The 21,966-nt window shown below is 51.7% G+C and overlaps 1 protein-coding gene across 3 annotated transcripts in view; it reads right to left on the bottom strand.

Moving 5' to 3' along the window:
- Positions 1-13,060, bottom strand: part of PFKFB3 (6-phosphofructo-2-kinase/fructose-2,6-biphosphatase 3) — an 84,655-nt gene extending 71,595 nt beyond the window's left edge. For all 3 annotated transcript variants that reach the window (XM_069547162.1, XM_069547164.1, XM_069547163.1), the window contains exon 1: positions 9,634-13,060. In XM_069547162.1, coding sequence (XP_069403263.1) covers positions 9,634-9,958 — 325 coding nt within the window. In that variant the 5' untranslated portion in view covers positions 9,959-13,060. The remainder of the gene's footprint in view (positions 1-9,633) is intronic.
- Between the last annotated feature and the right edge of the window lie 8,906 nt (positions 13,061-21,966).

Here is a 21,966-nt window from a genome sequence, read left to right as displayed (position 1 = left end):
CATTACACACCGGCTGATTTCTAAAAGGTTTTCCCAGCCCTTTGGTTATTTCTAACAGGAGCCAGAGAAAGGAACGTGGCCACAGAGGCACACAGGCCACCCCGCTTGCTGGGCACAGCTGGTGCTCCTGGGGTGCAGATGACCGGTTTACCATCAGGCCCTGAATTACGCACTGGGAGGCATCCACAAATGAAATCTGTAGAAGTTTTATAACGTGAAGAAATCAGTTTCCTCTAGAGCACTCAGTGACCACATGACCTTTCCCTGCATTCAAATGACTTTATACAAAAAAGCTTTTATATCATCTAGGATTTGCACCAAACCTGATTTCAGCTTGAAGCGTGGTTCGTTCCCCATTTTCACGTCTGGGAAATGATGTCATGACAGCAAGCATGACTCGTGGTAAAGTGGATGCTGACTGACTCACTTTCGTGAAAAAGGGATGACATTTGAGTTTTAGGTTTTTCATGCAGAAGCCAGGCAATTTGCAGATTCAGATTCCTTTGCTGTTATTACAGCGAGTTGCTGATAACATTCTTGTTCTGATTTTCTACTGTGTCTGCTGACAGAATTGCTTTGAAACTTATCTTCCATACTTTCCAGCCTGTAACCCAGGGCCATAAAAATAACTTGGATTCTATTTGTTGCTCCAATATGAATGTTTTCAAACCTACTTCTCCAACAAGAGGCCATCCAGGGGTCATCAAGCCCAAGGAACGAGGGTTGGTGGAAGGTGGGTCAGGTATCCACCGTCCCAGTTTGCTTGGGATGAGGAGGCAGCTGGCTCTGGGGACTGTCAATGCTAAAATGGGGAGATCTCAGGGACACGGACTTGACTCCTAGTCAGGGAACTAGAAGACTGTCTGGCAAAGACTCTTGAGAATCCCTTGGACAGCAAGGAGATCAAACCAGTCAATCCTAAATGAAATCAACCCGAATATTCACTGGGAGGACTGATGCTGAAGCTGAAGCTCCAATACTTTGGCTACCTGATGTGAAGAGCCAACTCATTAGGAAAAACCCTGATGCTAGGAAAGATTGAAGGCAGGAGGAGAAGAGGGCAGCAGATAATGAGATGGTTGGATGGCATCATCAACTCAATGGACCTGAGTTTGAGCAAGCTCCAGGAAAGAGTGAAGGATAGGGAAGCTTGGCGTACTGCAGTCCATGGGGTCGCAGAGTCAGACACAACTGTGGGACTGAACAACAGCAGGTACTGAAGATTCCAAACGCCGCAGGGCAGCTAAGCCTGCATGCCGCAACTAAGGAGTCCTGTGCTGCAGAGAAAGATCCTGCATGACACAACTAAAATCTGATGCAGCCAAATAAATACTTTTTAATAAAAAGAACGTCAACACTGATTTGACTTGAAAGCAAGTTTCTTCTTACAAAAAGTGTCTGTCTGGAGATCAGCCCAGAGCAAACTGGATCTCTGCAGATGTCCACTTGCCAAGTCCCAATCCTCCTGAATCCTCTCACAGTTACTCAGCAATCACTGAGCCCCCCAGCCCTGCTGTGACCTGCCCCCTCCACTGACCACGCCAACTGTTAACAGTAACGTGCCCAGCATGTGCACAGGTCAGCTGGGGGCAGTCGTGGGAGCCGCCCCAACTCTCTCTCCCTCCACATCCGATCCAGACCTACCATCTCTACCTCCTGAATACATCACCTGCAGTCCGGTCCCAGGAGGGCAGCCACGTGCCAGCCTGAGGGTTTATAATACAGTTGATTTGTGGCTGCCCTCCACCAAGTCCCTCCTGGGGCCTGCCATCCCACTGCAGGGAGGAGGCCAAGGCCTTACAACGGCCTTGAGGACTCACACCACCTACCCAGCCCGTCGGCACCGTGACCCACACCCACCCTACATCAGCCCCTCCCACCTCCATACTCAGCCCAAGGCAGCCGCAGGGCCTTTGCATCTACACATCCCCCTGCCAGACACTCTCCTAAGAAACCACATGGTTCACTCCCCACTCCCTTCGGTCCCTGCTCAAATGTCCCCTCAGTGACCATCCTATTGCAAACAGCAGTGCCCCCCCCACCTTCCCTCATCTTTCTTGCATTATTTTTCTACCCCACGCAGATACCCTGTGGACAGATGCTGTGCTCACTGACTCGCCTGTTACCGTCTGTCTCCCCGTCAGAATGGAAGCCCACAAGGGCAGGCGTCTGGCCAGTTCCCTGCTGCCCCCTTGGCGCTTCACCCAATCCTGCTCCACGAGGCAAAGGACAGATATGTGCCATGCAATCGAAGGACTTCTGGAGGCGACTGAAGTAACATCACCGGGTCGGGGTCGTCCGAGGCAGCCCATCCGGCCTCCCAGTGCGTCTCCTGCCTTTTCTCCCAAGTTCCTCAGCTGTAACTCTCTCTTTCCTCGTGTTCCCCAAACATCTGTTTTCTGATGTTTCCCCAGAGAAAGGTGGCCCTTGCAGATGGATGGCTGCGTGGTGGGGGCCTCCTTCCTTTGATGCAGATTCACAAAGCCCCCCAACCCCACTGAGTCTGGGAAGGTCCCTCGCACCCCCAGACCTGCTAGAGACCCTCAGTCACACCCAGGGCCCAAGCGGCAAGAAGTCTGGAGGTGCCCTGAGGTGCAATGGGAGCGTTCTCAGGAGTGCTGGGCTCTCCCTGTTCCTGGCCTTGAAGTGGGTTTGCTGAAGCCTGACCAGCCTCCTTGTTAATGAAATGGAACTGACTGGAAATGTCACCGTGTACCTGTATGCTAAGGATGAGACTGTTTCATGAATCTTTCTGTCCAGACATCAACCCAGTACCATTAAATCAAAATTTCTGGCACATCACTTTTTTAAAAAGCCCCCAGTTAACCCAAGTGTGGGCTTCTGTGGTGGCTCAGCTGGTAAAGAAATCTACCTGCAATACAGAAGACCTGGGTTCAATCCCTGGATCGGGAAGATCCCCTGGAGGAGAGCAAGGCAACCCACTCCTGTGTTCTTGCCTGGAGAATCCCCATGGACAGAGGAACCTGGTGGGCTACTGTCCGTGGGGTTGCGACAAGACAGATATGACTGAGCAGCTAAGCACAACCCAAGTGTGCGGCCAGAAATAAGACAGACGGTACCCCTGGAGGCCTGTCCCTGGCCAGCACCTGCCGTCCTGGGACCACGATGCCAGGGGCTGGGCCTTCCCCAGGGTCCTGCTCGGGTGTTTCTCCCTCTCTCTTCCTGCAACTCGCGAAGCTCCTGTCCACCCCCACAGGCTGATGGAACCTTGCTCTCCCTCTGACTGCACAGGCCCAGGTCCCTAGGCCTCCGGATGAGCCCAGGCAGCCTCAGGGGGAGGCCTCCCTGAACCCTGCTCTAGGTTCAGCAGGTCAAGCCCACAGGCAAAACACCAAAGCAGTAGTCAGTCCTCAGAAAGAACACATTTGTTCCCTCAAGAGCGTCAGCACCTCTGCCCATCCCAGCAGGGACACCCAGGGCCGGACAGTCCCACACCCTGCTGTTGCTCACACATTGCCTGCCTGGCCCCTGCCCAGAGCTTCGACATGCCCCCAACCTCAGCTGGGCCCCTCTGCTCAGTCCCTTGACACAGATGCAGCCAGTATCCAGACGGGCTGTTTCAGGCCAGTGGGATAAGGATGCGCTTCTTCCTGGCACCCAGAACACCTTCAGTTGCCACTCTCTTGAGACATCAGCCGGTCCCCTGGAGCTGCTGGGAGAGGCTGTCCAGGGTGCCCAGGATAGAGTCTTTGGAGGACATAGTCCAGTGGAGGACCCCCTGCCTCCCACAGCTCAGCTTAGCTAAAGGAGCTCGGAGGGGCAGACAGAGCAGAAAGCATGTGTGATGAGCGTCCAAGCAGGGGGGCGGGGGGTGGGGGGACATCGGTCCCTGGGCCGGAGCTGGAGCTATCTCAGGGTGCTACCCCTTTGTTTCCAAATGGTCAGCTGAGGCTGAGGGCTGTCCGCACCTCCCGGGACCCACTGGAGATCAGGAGGAAACAGGAAGGCCACCCACAAAGGAGCTGGGTACTGGGAGACAGATGATGGCTCAGGCAGGCCTGCCCGGGGAAAACTCTGTGAAGTTCAAGGAGAGACTCACGTCCCATGCAGAAGAGGTTGGGGAAGCGGGCGTGCCGGAGGCTTGGACACTTCATGGATCCACAAATCCTGAGCATGTGTGAGCAATGGGTGCTTTTAGCTCCACAAGGGGAAGAGAAGAGCGTCTGCCTGCATGGGGCCCCCAGGTCGGAACCCACCAAGGCGCAGACCACACCGGTGCGCAGCATCAGGTGCTGCTGTTAAGGACCTACAGTTTCACCCAGAAGCATAAAAAAAATAGGGACCGTCGTCAGAATCACAAGTGTGTCTGCCTTGCTTACATTTATGGCTCGGCGTTGTCTTTATTTTAGACTACGCATGGGAGCATGACCGTAAATCTTTTGGTGATCAGGGAATCTGACAGTCTTACTTCGGCTCTACCACTGCTTACCGCAGAGAAAAATGGAGTTTTGGACAAACTAACAAGGCACAAGGATTTATGGAGCACTTGCAACCACCTGGCTGGACAGAAGTATGAGATCCAGACCCTCCCCAAATCGAGGGCAAGCAAACTGAGCAAAAGTAAGCGTCTGCAAGAGCCCGATCTGCACAGAACAGATGGAAAACAGGGCAGAGAAGACGTGAACTTGAGCAGGGCCTTAAGGCAGGACCCGAAGCCTGTGTGTGTATCCACGTGTGCAGATGTACCATGAAGGATGGTACATCTCCCCCTCCCCAACCAATGAGGGGGCAGACGGCTCTCCCAGGGGAGCAGATGCAGGCGGGGAGCCCAGATGTGGGAGCATGGGGGTCCTGGGGGCCACCACTGGATGCTGAGGACATGGACCACAGCAGAGGACACACTTTAAGGGAACAGGAAAGCGTTAGAGGGGCATAGCTCAGGGATCGAAGGCCTAGGAGGACAAAGCAGAGGATCCTGTGGGGAACAGAGGCCCTCAAGGAAACAAGATGGCCCGGCCTGGCTGGCAGGTGCTTCCCTGGGGCAGAGTTTCTGAGATAGAGCCTCCTGCCCAGCAAGCCTCCCCGGACCCACGGGAGGAGAGCACCCCACGACACGGCCTGCCTGCACCAGGGCAGAGGGTGGTGCTGGCCCAGCACCGGAGCGCTGGGGCTGATGGAGGGACGGGGGACCAGCCCAGCCTCCTGGAGGGTAGAGTCGGGGTCTGCTTTTTGCAATCCTATTGGGAGAGAAAGGAAGGAGAGGGCCCCAGCTTGGGTCCAAAAACCCACTGCCAGCAGCTCACCTGCAGGAACCCCTCAGGGGCCTCCTCTCCTGCGATGGTGGCACTGGTCTGTGCCTCCACTCCCAGCAGGAGCCAGAGCGGCTCCCTAGGCACCTGTAGGCAATCATCTGGCCAGACCAGGGCACTGAGTCCTGCCCCTGACAGGTGTGCCCTCGGGGCCACAAACGTGTTCTGGAAACAGAACAGGATTTATCTCCACGTGCAGACCCATGCCCTCCTCGGGCCTCCCTCAAGGACAAAGAAGATTCAGGCATCTAACTTTCTCCTTTCTCCTGTCCAACGTGGAAAATGCTGCTGGCCCATAACTGCAGACTTTCATGCTGCACAGTCTCAGCCTGATGCACAAAGTACCACATCCCCGCCGAGCCTATCATCGTGGGCCAAGCTGGAAAGGCAAAGCCTCGGTCCAGGTCTGCTTAGCGCCCGAGCTGACTGCTGCATACAGAGCCTCACTGAGCCTCACTCCTTCACCCTCACAGTGGACGGAACAGTCCTGGGGTGGTTGAGAGGGTAAGTGCACACAGGCAGAGCTCTCACCCCAGGACTGGAAGGTGCTCCCTAAGTGTGACTTTGGTTTCTCACTGTTATTTATTATCAGAACCTCACCCCTCTCTCCCCTTCCCTTCTGAAGGTGGGATGGGCAGGAACACCTAGGACTCCACCATCTAAAGACATTTTTCCAGCTTTTTCACCTGAAAGAGTCCGAAGAATTTGGTCCAAGCCCCGGACTCGGAATGGAGCACCCCTCCACCCCCTAGAAAATCACCATCCAGCCTGGCTTCAAAGTCCCCCAGAGGGGGACCTGCCAGGTTCACAGGTTTAATCGCCCGATTTACCGCCTAAGTTTTGGGGTAGGGTCCTTCACTCAATGATTCTTCAGATTGAGCGTCTGCTGTGCGCCAGGCACACTGGAGGTTCTCTACCTGCAGTCATGCCCCCGGGCATGATCCACCTGCCGTGATGGGTTCCCACCTAAGTTTTTGCCGCCCCCTTTGTTCTCACGATTTTCCCTGATGGGCCACATCAGGGTGTTTCATTGTCACTCTAGCCCATCTCAAGATTCCAGCAGTTCACCCAAGGGTCCCACTCTGTTCCCCCACACACACACAGCCACCAGCACCCTGGAGCCACCAAGGAGAGAGGCCAGGGCGGGTGTGAGCATGGTGGACGTGTGAGCAGCACGAACACGGTGCTGGCATGTCACCCCCTCGGCCGGCGGGGAAGGCCATCGAAGGTTTCTGCCCGCCACCCCAGCCCCGCCGTTCACCCCATTCGGGCTCCATGCTTCCTGCTGCAGTCATCACAGCAGGTGGATCACGCCCGGGGGTGTGACTGCAAGTAGAGAACCTCTAGCATGCCTGGCGCACCGCAGACGCTCGATCTAAAGAATGAGTGAGTGAAGGAGCACACGACTGAGCGAGCAAGCAAGTGGTGTGCAGTCACGGAACTCTGTCCTCACTACATTCAGTGCCATCCATCGAGCGCCTCCAGAGGCAAGGCACAGGCTGAGAACCAAAGCCTGAGCGGCGATCTGTTTGTCGCCCCAGACCCACTGCCACGAAGGGCAAGGTCAGGTCCCAGCAGGTTCGGGTCCCCACAAGCTGACCCACATGCACATGATGAGCTTCCTGGCCCTCTGCTGTCAATGCCCTAGGGTCAGAGAGAGGGAGCGGCAAGCGGTCTCTGCAGGGTCACGAGCCACCAGCATCCTCCAGAGAGGGGCAGGCCCCATCCAGCCACCAGCTCCAGTGACCGCTGGACCTTCAGCGACCCCCGGCCTGGGGTGGGACTGCTGGGGCTTCTGTAATACCCACTGTGGTTTTTCTCTCCCTTATCCTGCATCTTTGTAATAGGACCTTCACTAAGCTCTTCTCAGCTTGCCTGGAATGAGTGGGCCGAGTCCTTCCTGCCAGGCCCTGACCCAGCTGGTCCCCGAATCTGTCTTGCAAGACACAGAAACACAGCCTAGGAGACACAGCCGTCAGCCTTCTGGATGTGAGCCACAAAGGAGCCCTCCATCTGGCTTCTCATTGTTTTGCAGGGAGAGAAGCAAAGTCTTTTCATTTCCCATTTTTTAAGTTATTTAAAAAAAATATTTAATAGATTCAAATTCTTTAAAGTATGAATGAGCGAAGATGCTCAGTCGTGTCTGACTCTTTGTGACCCTACAGGCTATAGTCTGCCAGGCTCCTCCGTCCATGGGATTTTCCAGACAAGAATACTGGAGGGGGTTGCCATTTCCTTCTCCAGAAGATCTTCCAGACCCAGGGACTGAACTCAGGTCTCCGTCATTGTGGGCAGACTCTTTACCATCTGAGTCACCAAGGAATCCACCCTTTAACGTATGAAAGAGTATATATATATGTGTACACTGAAGTCTTAGTATATATACCATGCATATATTCTGTGTATATGTATATATATAGAAGTCTCTAGCAGCGAGATGGTTCCCAGGATGGAGTGCCACAGCCCTTCTCACAGGCTGACCTTTCCACCTCCTGACAGGTCCAAATGCTGTCTCATCACCGAACTGGACTGAATGTACCTGGCCTGGCCCTAATTTCCACTCACTGCATTTATTTCTCAACAGGAGGTCCCAACCCAGTCAAGTGGGGAAGTTCTGCTTGGCCTGCAAGCCCACCGGAGCCCCGCCCTGGCTCACAACAAAGCTTATGAAAAAGCCACAAGGCCCGTCTCTCACATCCTGGACCCTTCAGGAATCAGTATTCATGGAACAGAGGGGCAGGGTTCGCCTGTCCAGGCAGCAACGTTCTTCTCTTCAGACTAGGGATAAAAGTCAAAACACGGTGGGCAGCGTGAGGACGGAGGTCTGCTGTGAGGACCGAGGGAAACCTTCACAGGTGAACATTGGCTCAGCTGCCCGGGGACCTACTCCTCCCGCGCAAGGCTGGCTCCCTCCGAGTGAACGGCGGCTGTGCCCCCAGGAGTCTGCCTCCAGAGACCACACAGACGCAGTAGATAAATGACCATTCATGCTGCAGCGACATGAGGTCAGGTGGGGACTCTGGGGAGTGCCCAGAGGCATGGCAGCCCCATTATACGGAATAATGGATCCATTGAAGCCGGCCACTTTGGGACCACGCGCCATCAGCCGAGGACCTGACTGAACCCTCAGTCCCTGCGCTGAGCTGCCACCTACTTTCTCAACATCCCCACAGGCCGGCATGCAGACCGTGCCCCTTCACAACCAGGACCTCACAGTGGCACCGTAGCAACCTCCGTTTAAGGGACAAAGGCCAACAGGGTAATCGGGGAAACCCTAGCATTAATCTGACGATGTATCGAGATGATGAGAGAAGTGTAGAGACGGCCAGAAAGGTGGGTGGAGGCAGCGGGAGGAAGCCACGCAGCCAGTCGCCAGTCCCCAGGTGTTCGAGAGGGAGTCGCTGGCATGGGTCACTGGTACCCAGGTGGGGGTGGGGAAGCCTTGGGTCTGAGTGAAAGTGGGTCCCCGAGCCCTTGCCAACAGAAATAGAAAGAGCAGGAGTCAATCAGACTGCTCTGTTTGGAAAGTAAGCCGAGTCTCTTCTATCCATCCATCAGGGTCCAACCTGAGGATGGCGCGCCCTGGCCCCGCTCTTCAGCGCCCGGGGCACAGCAGGGCCTCCACCACCCCGCCAGGAAAAGGGCCGCGGGAGTAGCCGGGGCTTTTCTGCAGAGGAGCTGGGCCCGAAGGCGGGCCCGGTGGGAAGCTCGGCGCAGGCTGCCGGGCACCGGGAGGCAGGTCTTGCCTGGTGGGCGGGCCGTTCCTCTGCCGGCTGCCCCGCGCGCCGCTCACCCTTCCCACACGTCCCAGCTGACGCGCTCGTATTGCGGATGAAGAAATCGCGACTCCGGTCGGCTAAAGGACTTCCCGAGAGCCAGAGGGTAAGCAGAAAAGGCCGGAGGCAGGACTCCCACTCGGCTCTGCTTCCACACCTGCATGCTCCCCCGCCCGTCTCTCCGGGAGGCTCGGACCTCGACCCGAGCGCGCCGCCGGGACCCGACGCTGCGAACCTCTCGCCACCTCTGGCCGCCATAGAACACTCCCCTGCCAAATCTTCAACCCGCCGGGAGAACCCGATTCCACCTGCATCTCAGAACTTGCTGCGGCGCGATCGGATCGGGGCTTGTCCAAGTACCGCGGCGCGCGCGCTGCACCCCGGCTCGGGCACGTGGGGGTCAGCCCGCCGGGTGGCCGGAGGCGGCGACGCGGGGTCGGAGGAGCCGCGCGGAAGGAGCGGGGCATTGCGGGGGCCTCGGGCACACCGCGGCGCCCGCGTCCCCGCGCCCTACCGGCCTCCCCGGGCACCTGGCCGCTCAGGTCTCCCGCCCCGGCCCGAGCGCGCTCCGCGGGGACCCCGCCTACCTTTTCGGAAGGGCATCGCGGAGAAGTGCTCCCGGGACGCTGAGGCTGAGCGACGGCCGAGTGCCAGCCCCGTGGCTCGGGGGCGCCTGCGGGCGCCGGGTGTCGGGCGAGGGAGGGGAAAGGGACATATTTGGGCAAAGGCCGGCGCGTCACCGGCAGAGGGAGGAACCGCGGCGGAGCGGGAAGCGCGGCCCCAGGGCGGGCCTCGCGGAAACCGTTTAACCCTTGCGCTCCCGGTCGGCCGGCCGACGCCGGCAATCTCCCGGCTACTGCTGGGGTCCGGGTCCCGAGCTCCCTGACGCCCGGCCTGCGTCTCCTGACGCATCTGAGCGGAAACTCCTGATTGGGAACAAAATCTACTCCCTTATTAAAGCCTTCGGGCTGCTCGGGGGGCTTCATCCCTGGAAGTGTTGGAAGAACTTTATTCCATTTCAATCTTTTGTCCTCAGGCCCAGGAGATGGCTCCAACGCTGGCTGAACTGATTTGAAATTAAATGAGGGCTGGAGGGGGCAGCCACACGCACAGCTCAATAAGTATGTTAAAAAATAATCGTGGTAGTGGGACTTACGGAACTGTAACCCAGAGAATTGGGGGAGGGGCGTTGCCCCTCACGTTACTGGTTTGCTTGCGAGACCAGCACCTGAGAAAATGGTTTATAATATGATGGACTCAAAGAGCCTCAAAGGCAGGTCATCCTTCCAGTCAAGTAGGAGTTAATTCCTGTGACAAGTGCTATTTCACGTTACAGTTTGAAGATGTTAGCACAATCTCCTGATCTAATGTTTAAAGCATCCATGCAAATAGCAGTTGGCATTTCTATGTGGTGAAAACTACCAACCAGGTGAGCTGGAAAAGTCAAAGCCAGTAGTGTGGTTTAAAATTTTTTTTTCTTAATGAGAATCAGAACCATTACAGCCCTAACTACCTCCTCACCCCCCAACCCCCTCCACCGCACCCTGTTTTGAAAGAAGGAAGTGGCCATTGGGTCAGACTGTCTAGGGCCCTGGTGGAGCCTTCTGGAAAGACACTGTTACATGGACCCAGCTAGAGAGTAGGCTAGTGAGCCCTGGTGAGTGTGGGCGTCAGTCTGCCCACAGGAGCAGGAAATGAGGGACAGGTGGGAGAGCCCCAGATGCAATTCCAGCTCCCTCTGCCCTTTTCTCCCGCCAGGAGCATAATGCGTGGTGGCCGTGCACTTTACTCCATGGTCTGAGCTGCCACGGAAGGCAAACTGTATCTAAGTGCACAGATAAAGTGTACAGGAAAGCACATCACAGATGCAGACTGCTCTGAGTCACTGAAGCCACAGGACGTGCACCTTGCAATGACAGCCCTTTTGTCCTTCTGGTTGGCACCTTCACTGCTCTATGGACTTGAGTGACTGTGAAATACAGTAAGAAATCTTTGGTCTTTTGTACTGGTTCTCGGCACACAGCTCCTAAAACCTTTGAAATCTCTGGAGTGATCTTCTGTATGCTAGTTAGAAGAGCAGTAGCCAGGAGCCCCTCGATAGTTTCAGGTTAGGAGCCGGTGGTCAGAAAGACCCAGCATGATTAGAGGACTGGAAATGGAGCTCAACCACCAATGGGCAATGATTTAATTAATCATACCTACAAAACGAATCCTCAGTCAAAACCCCACCATGGCGGGGTTAGGAGAGCTTCTGGGTGGTGGGCATGTGGAGGTGCTGGGATGGCGGGGCACCCAAGGAGGCCTGGAGGTTCTCTGCCCGCTCCCCTCTCACCTGCCCCCTTCATCTCCTCTGTGTGGCCGCTTCTGACTTGCATCCTCTATGTTAGCGTTAGTTGCTCAGTCGTGTCCAACTCTTTGCAATCCGGTGGATTATAGCCCACCAGGCTCCTCTGTCCATGGAATTCTCCAAGCAAGAATACTGGGGTGGATAGCCATTCCCTTCTCCAGGTAGCCATTCCCTCTTCCTGGCCCAGGGATCGAACCTGCATCTCCTGCATTGCAGGCAAGTTTCTTTAGTATCTGAGCCACCATAATAGCGGTAAATACTTTTCTGGCTTCTGTGAGCCTGTCTAGCCAATTATCAAACCTGAAAGGATGGGGTTGGAGGAACCCCACACTTGGCAGCCGAATTCGACAGAAAATGGTACCCTGGGCAGTACTTGTGACAGGCGTCTGAAACGGGGCAGTCTTGAGGGACTAAGCCTGTAACCTGTGGGATATGGGCTAAACCCAGGTGGTTTATGACTGAGTTGAACTTCAGGACATCCAATGGGACAAATGGCTGTTGGTGTGGAAAACCCACACGTTTGGTATCAGAAGGGCTGAGTAAAACCAGTTCAGAGTCATGCAGCCTGATCGCTCCACTTTGAGTATAACGCAGAGTAGGAAACAGGACTCCTTACAGTCTGGTTTCCCTCCTATGTTCAGAGAGCAGCCCTCTCTGATTTTTGTGGTGTCTGTTTAACATCCCTGAGAACATTTGTTCTTTTACCACCAGTCAGAGGCAGCCAACAAGGACTGATGTCAACATATAATAACAGAGTGCTTCTGCTTGTCCCTTGCAGAAGGGAGGAAATAGCCCAGGCAAGTTCCCACAAGAGGTAAGAGTGTCATGGACAGTGGGATTTGCTGAAGCACTAACTTATCACAGGCTTTGCTGGTGGGCAACAGGCTGGGGTGGTGGGTCATGGTCCTGTGGTTTGCAGATGTGGAGGAAAAGTTGGGAGCAATTTGAAATTTAGAAAATGTTCCCAGGCCCTGTCACCAATGTAACATGAGTCATAAACTAAGTAATGTCATCAGTGTTCAGCATATTTCAATTGTGTCAGCTGACATTTCTGTCCTTAGTCTAATGGAGTATTGATTAAACGCTTCTCTACTAAGGAGCTCTTAGTGCATCGAAGTGGCATTTTTAAAACCTACCCTAATTTATAGAACTGTAAGGAAAGTCCAGGGCCTCCCCTAGTCCCTCAGCTGATCATCAGTTTAGGATGGTCACCATTAGCAGAATCATCTGAGGTCCTGAGGCCAGAGGCACTCAGCTTGCAGGCAGGAGAGGAGAAGAGGCTGAAGGGCTGCTCACTCGGACCGCTGGGCCTCAGCCCTTGTTTCTGATTCAGTCTGGGGTGGGGCCCAGCAACTGACCCATCTGTCAATAAGCCCAGGTTATAAGGATGCTGCTGGTTCTCCTGGTTCAGACTGCACTTAGAGAACCAAAAGGAAAGTGAAGCTTAGATGGGAGGCAGGGGACTGGAGGAGCCAGATCAGCATCTCCGGCTCTGTTTCCCCAGGATATGAGCTGCCTTCTCCTGGCTTTGGTGCGCTGTGCCCAGGCTCTTGGCAGGAAGTGCCCAGGGCACAGCCTCTGATTTTCTCTCTGCAGGAAGAAAAGGGTCCCAACCCAGATTTCTTTTCTGATTCGTAGGCAGAAGGCTTTCGTGTCCTCTCACAGGGACAGGAACATTCAAATAGGAAGAGATCCCCCGGAAACTCACCCACCCCACCTGCAGCCTTTCCTTCCCCAGGTATTTGGGCATCTGCATTTTCAAGCCTTGTCTCCCTGATCATAGAACGTTAGGCTTTGTCTCCTGGAGTTCCCAGGCCAAAGAAGGAACCTGAGAAATTTTGATGGGGGCCAGGAACAGTAGTAAAAAAGAGTGTATGAAGGCGGAAGGAAGAGGAGGGGGCCAGGGGAACAGCCCCACCCCACCTCTGCCAGACTCCCAGGGAGGAGAGTCCAGGGGCTGTCACGGCCTGGCCGCCCCTCACTCTTCCTGGCTCCTGGGTGTCTGCAGACCCACAGTCCGCACAGGGCAGGGCAGATGCAAAGAGCAGAGCTGAAGAGTGAGAATCCTCACTTCGTGCTTCCTAAGCTGGGTGACAGCCCTCTTGGAGCCTCCGTGTTTGGTCCATAAATGGGGAAGCTGCCTTCTTTGTGGGTTGCTGTAAGGATTCAACTCATGTTTGCCCGGAGCACAAGTGCCCAGTAAGAGGTATTAATAGTTATTAGTAACATTAATAATAATAGATCTGAAAGTGCAGAGAGGCTCTTTCCAGGGTCACTGAGTGGGAAGGGTCCCTGCAGAGGAGGTGAGTGATGGGAGCGCCTGGGGAGGCATGGGGTAGGCGCACATGGCTAGTCCAAGGAACGTGGGGGCTGAGGTTCAGGGGGGTCAAGTGTAGCAAGAGGAGTCCAGCTGCAGGCGGATGAGCTCCCCTTGACCCTGCATTTTACCAAAAGGTGAGTATCTGTGTGTGACGATGAAAGGGTCAATGATCCGCAGTGTCAGAGCATGACCATTAAGTGCAGTTCTATGGAAATAGCCAAGACCTGCACGGAAACAACAGAAATGTCCATCAACAGATGAACGGACACAGAAGATGGTGGTACCTATATACAGCAGACGACCACGCAGCCATAAAAAGAATGAAGTAGTGCCATTTGCAGCTACATTGATGAACCTAGATTATCACACTGAGTGAAGTCAGTCAGAAAAAAAAAGACCAATACCGTGTGATAGCACTTATATGTGTAATCTAAACTATGATACATATCTACAAAATAGAAACAGAATCACAGATATTGGGGACTTGTGCTGCTAAGGGGTAGGGCGTTAGGGGAGGGGTGGACTGGGAGTCTGGGGTCAGCAGACGCAAACTATTATTTATAGGATGGATAAACAACAAGGTCCTACTGCGGAGCACAGGGAACTATATTCAGTATCCCATGATGAACCATAATGGAAAAGAATATGAAAAAGAATATTCATGTGTATAACTGAGTCAGTTTGCTATGCAGCAAACAATTAACACAATGTTGTAAATCAACTATACTTCAATAAAATTTTAAAAATGAAGAACAGTGCTGTGGACATGTCTATATACTCATAGATCTTGGTTTCTAAATACCAATCGTTCAATAAAGGACCTAGGAGACCTTGGAGAATTGGAACAGGAAAGATGAGGGTGCCAGGAAATCATTAACCATTACACTGAGTTATGAAGAAGTGACAGGAGCATGTCCAGAAGAGCCGGGGGCCAACCCGAAAGGGCTCCTCGGGGACGGTTTGGGCAACAAGATAAACCATGGTCGTAATGGGTTCTGACCCACAGAAGGAAGAAAGATTCCCTGAATCCACACTGAAGTAAATAAATAGGTGAGTAAACAAGTGGGACTGGAAGGAACACTCTTCCCCACAAATTCTAGGATTTGTAGAAACTGAAGCTTTCTAGATTGACTGAAATTATTAGAATTCTAGCTAATAAATGTAGAAGGAATTACAGAACCAGGAACGTTTTGGCAAATCCCGCGGCAGTAATTGTTTCACAGAAGAATCATCGGTAGTTGCTACAATCAGTGAGCAAAAATACGGTGAGAAACAGGATACCAACAGGCTCACAGTCTTTCCCACAAGGTAATTATTCATGATAAAGGGGAAGAAGGCAGCTTTACGATGGAGAAACCAAGCAGCTGCTTTGGCCAAGGGATCGATGCGAACGCCTTCCCTGAGGGACCAAATGGGGCCTCTGGACACAGTGCACCGAGAAAGACACAGCGTCACACCTTCTATGCTCTTGCCAAAAATCCGTGCTCTGAATTTAATCTCGAGGAAACAACAGGCACCTAAAGTAAGAGGCATTCTACAAAATAACCAGTTGATACTTCTTCAAATACATCAAAATCATGAAGACGAAGACTGAGATGTTCCAGATGAAAGAGGGCTTCCTGCACTGCAACGGGACCACAACAGGGACGCCAGCAGGGGGAATGTATTCACTTCCAGACTTTAATAACTCTGCTGCTGTGTTTAGGCAACAGTTGGGGGATTGGAGTGAAGGGTTTTTGAGAATGCTGTGTACTGTGTACAACTTTTTTGCGAGTCTGAAATTAAAAATGAAAAGGTTTAAAAAGTCAAAACATAATTATAGATGCTGGAGAGCTCACTAAATGAGAAGACTAACTGACTTGGCTGTGTGATCACCCGCCGGTTACCCTAGTGACTGGAACTGCCCAAGGGCCGGGTGGCCCAAGTGCTGACAAACCCAGTGCCTTATCACTGCCCATCTACTGGGCCACAGTTCTGTAGGTCAGAGGTCACACAGCGGGACTGGGCTCTTTGCTCGGTCTCCCGAAGTTGAACCACGGTGTCACCAGGAGGCTCTGGAGACAAACACGCTTCAGGGCCCTTTCTCAGAGGCAGAATTCAGTTCCCACAGCAACGAGAGCAAGGTCCCCGGGTCCTGCTAGCTGTCTGCGGGCCACACTCCACTCCCAGAAGCTGCCTGCGTTCCTGCTACATGGCCCCTCCTCCTTCAAGACCACGAATCCTTCTCATGCACTGAGCTCTGACGTCTGGGACCACTCAGACAGTGGTCTGAGAAAACTCTCCACCTTAGTCAGGCCCGCTCAGATAACTGCCCTCCCTTAGGGCCAGCTGGCGTGGGATCTCAATTCTATCTGCAGTTTCCTCCTCGGCAGTACCTAGACTCATGTTTGCCATGCTCGCTGCAGAGGGGTGTGTAGAGCAGAGCCAGGGGTCTTGGGGGCCACATGAGAGTCCTGCCTACCACGGAGAGTAACCTCTTAAACCGAACACATATGTATGAACTGGCATGTGGACGGCAGAGCGGACTACCCACAGTGAGGCTGCCCCAGGGCCTCACAAGTGAGTCTGACCCAGCCCAGCCATGGCTGATTCTCAGAGGGGCCTCCTTTCTCTCTGAGCACTCCTCCTGCTTCTGCTGCTTGACCATGATGTTGATAATGTCATCCGTTATCCTCTCTTCCAGCTGGAGTTTCAGAAATCAGAATTTAATCTCTAGGGGACAGAGCCTTCTCAAACCCTTGATTAATGTTCCCAAGGCAGGCAAGCACCTTTGTATCTCTTGCTCAACTGTGCCTGCAGCTTTGGGAGCAGTTACCGCTGTGCCTGCTGGGAACATGCACCCCGAGGCCAACCTGCTCCGTCGGGACGGTCACCCCTTTCTTCAGAAGTAAAGACCAGCTTAAGTTAGGCTCCAGTGGTCGGCCTTTTTGAGCTGCTCAGAGTTGAACTCGGGCCTTTGATGCCTGCGGGCCCCAGGGACGGGTTTACCTTGAGGAGGGAGCTGCTGAAAACATCAGAGTCCTAAAGGACTCGGAGCATAACCAGTCTGCTGCTGGGAAGCCACTCCTCTGTCAGTACAACTAAGCTTTTATTTAATGCTACAAAGGGCTTTCATGTGTTTTTTTTTTTTCACTGCACTGACAAGTTTCTGAGTCAAGCAGCGTCCAGCATTCACCCCGTTTCGCGAATCACAAAGCTGGCCCCATGGGGCAAGTGGCTTGCCTTGGTGGCTGGGCCAGACCAAGACAGAACAGAGGCCCGAATCTCTAGGGAGCTGGGCTCTCTCTTGCTGTCAGTGACCTTGGGCGGGATGTCAGGATCCTCTGGGGTTAGCTCAGCTGGGAATCGGGGGCCATCCAGTCTCGGTGTATTTTGTCTTGATAACCTATTTATGGCTGAGTAGCAACGATGCCTCTTTCCCAGAAATCAGGCTAAACCTCTCAGGCCAAGTGGCGGCTTTCCACCCCATTACGGTTTGAGAATACACTGCTGCCTCTGAAGGGGAAAATAGGAGTCATTGTGATTTCAATTAGTCACATAATCACTTCCTGAGAAAAAGGCTACATGTTCCTTATTAGGGGAGACTTCACTTTTAATAAAGATACTTGGGTCACAAGGTAACTAGCAGCAACAAGGGCGCTGGGCAGGCTGGCGCAGGCAGGGGTCACACAGTAAACAGCCTAGAGGAAGTCGGGCTCTGGAGAAAACGATGCGGGCTGAGGGAAATGGCCTGGCCAGACGGAAAACTCATATGAGGGAGGGGACTTGTGATTCAAGTGTCGCTGGAGACCACCGGTCACGCTGCAAGGACAGCTGACCTCTCATGCTATGCCTCCAGCTAGGTCCCCTACCCCTTGTTTCATTCCTTCCTGAATCTAACTTCCGGCACCTGTGGTCCTATTCAAAAGCTGAATGACTCCTTAATCCTGTTTACTCTCCCCTCAGCTTGAGCTCTGAGCCTGCCTGGTACATTGCTATTGCAAAGTCACTTCAGTCGTGTCCGACTCTGAGCGACCCTGTAGACGGCAGCCCACCAGGCTTCCCCGTCCCTGGGATTCTCCAGGCAAGAACACTGGAGTGGGTTGGCATTTCCTTCTCCAATGCATGAAAGCGAAAGGTGAAAGTGAAGTCCCTTAGTCATGTCCGACTTAGCGACCCCATGGACTGCAACCTACCAGGCTTCTCCATCCATGGGATTTTCCAGGCAAGAGTACTGGAGTGCGGTGCCATTGCCCATAGTAGGTGTTCAGTGAACATTTATTGGATGAATGAAGGATGAATATTTAGGAGATTGTGCTCCTAAGGGCTTATAGCTACGACATTCATCTCTGTATCTCCAGCTCCAAAAGCCTTGTTCACTGTAAGTACACAACCATTGTTAAAGGAATTAGTCAGCCGATCACAAAGCTACCCTTGCTGAATATGGATTCTTATTTCTGTCTGGCTTGGACTCTAAATAACATTTTGTCCTCTGTGTCACTGGTCTTGCACAATGTATGGCATGTGGAAAATGCTCAGTAAACATGGAAAAGTGCAATTTAATAAACAATACCTCCTAAGTTCAGTTCAGTTGCTCAGTCGTGTCCAACTCTTTGAGACCCCCATGGACTACAGCACGCCAGGCCTCCCTGTTCATCACCAACTCCCGGAGTTTGCTGAAACTCATGTCCATTGAGTCAGTGATGCCATCCAGCCATCTCATCCTCTGTCGTCCCCTTCTCCTTCTGTCTTCAATCTTTCTCAGCATCAAGGTCTTTTCAAATGAGTCAGTTCCTCCTATCAGGCGGCCAAAGTATTGGAGTTTCAGCTTCAACATCAACATTCATTGCGATTCCAATGAATATTCAGGACTGATTTCCTTTAGGATGGACTGGTTTGATCTCCTTGCACTCCAAGGGACTTTCAAGAGTCTTCTCCAACACCACAGTTCAAAAGCAACAATTCTTTGGCGCTCAGCTGTCTTTATAGTCTACATCCATACATGACTACTGGAAAACCATAGCCTTGACTAGATGGAACTTTGTTGGCAAAGTAATATTTCTGCTTTTTAATATGCTCTCTCAGTTCAGTTCAGTTGCTCAGTCATGTCTGACTCTTTGCAACCACATGAATTGCAGCACGCCAGGCCTCCCTGTCCATCACCAACTCCTGGAGTTCACTCAAACTCGTCCATCGAGTCGGTGATGCCATCCAGCCATCTCATCCTCTGTCATCCCCTTCTCCTCCTGCCCCCAATCCCTCTCAGTATCAGAGTCTTTTCCAATGAGTCAACTCTTTGCATGAAGTGGCCAAAGTACTGGAGTTTCAGCTTTAGCATCAGTCCTTCCAAAGAACACCCAGGACAGATCTCCTTTAATATGCTATCTAGGTTGGTCATAACTTTTCTTCCAAGAAGTAAGCGTCTTTTAATTTCATGGCTGCAGTCACCATCTGCAGTGATTTTGGAGCCCCCAAAAATAAAGTCAGCCACTGTTTCCACTGTTTCCCCATCTATTTCCCATGAAGTGATGGGACCAGATGCCATGGTCTTAGTTTTCGGGATGTTGAGCTTTAAGCGAACTTTTTCACTCTCCTCTTTCACTTTCATCAAGAGGCTCTTTAGTTCTTCTTCGCTTTCTGCCATAAGGGTGGTGTCATCTGCATATCTGAGGTTATTGATATTTCTCCCAGCAATCTTGATTCCAGCTTGTGCTTCTTCCAGCCCAGCGCTTCTCATGTTGTACTCTGCATATAAGTTAAATAAGCACGGTAACAATATACAGCCTTGACGTACACCTTTTCCTATTTGGAACCAGTCTGTTGTTCCATGTCCAGTTCTAACCTTTGCTTCCTGACCTGCATACAGATTTCTCAAGAGGCAGGTCAGGTGGTCTGGTATTCCCATCTTGTAGAATTTTTCACACTTTGTGGTAATCCACACAGTCAAAGGCTTTGGCATAGTCAATAAGGCAGAAATAGATGTTTTTCTGGACTCTCTTGCTTCTTCCATGATCCCCAATGGATGTTGGCAATTTGATCTCTGGTTCCTCTGCCTTTTCTAAAACCAGCTTGAACATCTGGAAGTTCACAGTTCACGTATTGTTGAAGCCTGGCTTGGAGAATTTTGAGCACTACTTTACTAGCATGTGAGGTCAGTGCAATTGTGTGGTAGTTTGAGCATTCTTTGGCATTGCCTTTTTTGGGGACTGGAATGAAAACTGACCTTTTCCAGTCCTGTGGCCACTGCTGAGTTTTCCAAATTTGCTGGCATATTGAGTGCAGCACTTCCATAGCATCATTTTTCAGGATTTGAAATAGCTCAACTGGAATTCCATCACCTCTACTAGCTTTGTTCGTAGTGATGCTTTCTAAGGCTCACTTGACTTCACATTCCAGGATGTCTGGCTCTAGGTGAGTGATCATACTATCATGATTACCTGGGTTGTGAAGATCTTTTTTGTACAGTTCTTCTGGGTATCCTTGCCACTTCTTAATAACTTCTGCTTCTGTTAGGTCCATACCATTTCTGTCCTTTATTGAGCCCATATTTGCGTGAAATGTTCCCTTGATATCTCTAAATCTCTTGAAGAGATCTCTAGTCTTTCCCATTCTATTGTTGTCCTCTATTTCTTTGCACTGATCACTGAGGAAGGCTTTCTTATCTCTCCTTGCTATTCTTTGGAACTCTGCATTCAAATGGGTATATCTTTCCCTTTCTCCTTTGCTTCTCACTTCTCTTCTTTTCACAGCTATTTTAAGGCCTCCTCAGACAGCCATTTTGCTTTTTTGCATTTCTTTTTCTTGGGGATGGTCTTGATCCCTATCTCCTGTATAATGTCATGAACCTCTGCCCATAGTTTATCAGGCACTCTATCAGATCTAGTCTCTTAAATCTATTTCTCACTTCCACTGTATAATTATAAGGGATTTGATTTAGGTCACACCTGAATGGTATGGTGGTTTTCCTACTTTCTTCAATTTAAGTCTGAATTTGGCAATATCATGATCTGAGCCACACTCGGCTCCTAGTCTTGCTTTTGCTGACTGTATAGAGCTTCTCCATCTTCGGCTGCAAAGAATATAATCAATCTGATTTCGGTGTTGACCATGTGTAGAGTCTTCTCTTGTGTTATTTGAAGAGGGTGTTTGCTATGACCAGTGTGTTCTCTTGGCAAAACTCTGTTAGCCTTTGCCCTGCTTCATTTTGTAATCCAAGGCCAAATTTGCCTGTTACTCCAGGTGTTTCTTGACTTCCTACTTTTGCATTCCAGTCCCCTATAATGAAAAGGACATCTTTTTGGGTGTTAGTTCTAGAAGGTCTTGTAGGTCTTCATAGAATGGTTCAACTTCAGCTTCTTCAGCATTACTGGTCGGGGCATAGACTTGGATTACCATGATATTGAATGGTTTACCTTGGAAACAAACAGAGATCATTCTGTTGTTTTTGAGATTGCACCCAAGTACTGCATTTCAGAATCTTTTGTTCACGCCATTTGTTGCTCTCCATTTTGTTGACTCTTGTTGCTACTCCAGTTCTTCTGAGGGATTCTCACCCACAGTAATAGACATAATGGTCATCTGAGTTTAAATTCACCATTCCAGTCCATTTTAGTTAGCTGATTCCTAAAATGTTGTTGTTCACACTTGCCATCTCCTGTTTGACCACTTCCAATTTGCCTTGATTCATGGACCTAACATTCCAGGTTCTGATGCAATATTTCTCTTTACAGCATTGGACTTTGCTTCCATCACCAGTCACATCCACAAATGGGTGTTGTTTTTGCTTTGGCTTCGTCTCTTCATTCTTTCTGGAGTTATTTCTCCACTATTCTCCAGTAGCATGTTGGGCACCTACCAACCTGGGGAGTTCATCTTTCACTAACCTATCTTTTTGCCTTTTCATACTGCTCATGGGGTTCTCAAGGCAAGAATACTGAAGTGGTTTGCCATTCCTTTCTCCAGTGGACCACATTTTGTCAGAACTCTCCACTATGACCCATCTGTCTTGGGTGGCCCTACATGGCATGACTCATAGTTTCATTGAATTAGACAAGGCCATGGTCCATGTGATTAGATTGGTTAGTTTTCTGTGGTTCTGTCTGCTCTCTGATGAAGGATAAGAGACTTATGGAAGGTTCCTGATGGGAGAGACTGACTGAGGGGGAAACTGGGTCTTGCTCTGATGGGCAGGGCCATGCTCAGTAAATCTTCAATTCAATTATCTGTTGATGGGTGGAGCTGTGTTCCTTCCCTGCTATTTATCCGGGGCCAAAC

This window comes from Ovis canadensis, chromosome 13 (genome assembly GCF_042477335.2).
Source record: "Ovis canadensis isolate MfBH-ARS-UI-01 breed Bighorn chromosome 13, ARS-UI_OviCan_v2, whole genome shotgun sequence".
In the NCBI taxonomy this organism is placed as follows: Eukaryota; Metazoa; Chordata; class Mammalia; order Artiodactyla; family Bovidae; genus Ovis; species Ovis canadensis.
The sequence above is the reverse complement of the archived record's forward strand: the minus strand, read 5'-3'. Positions and strand labels throughout refer to the sequence as shown.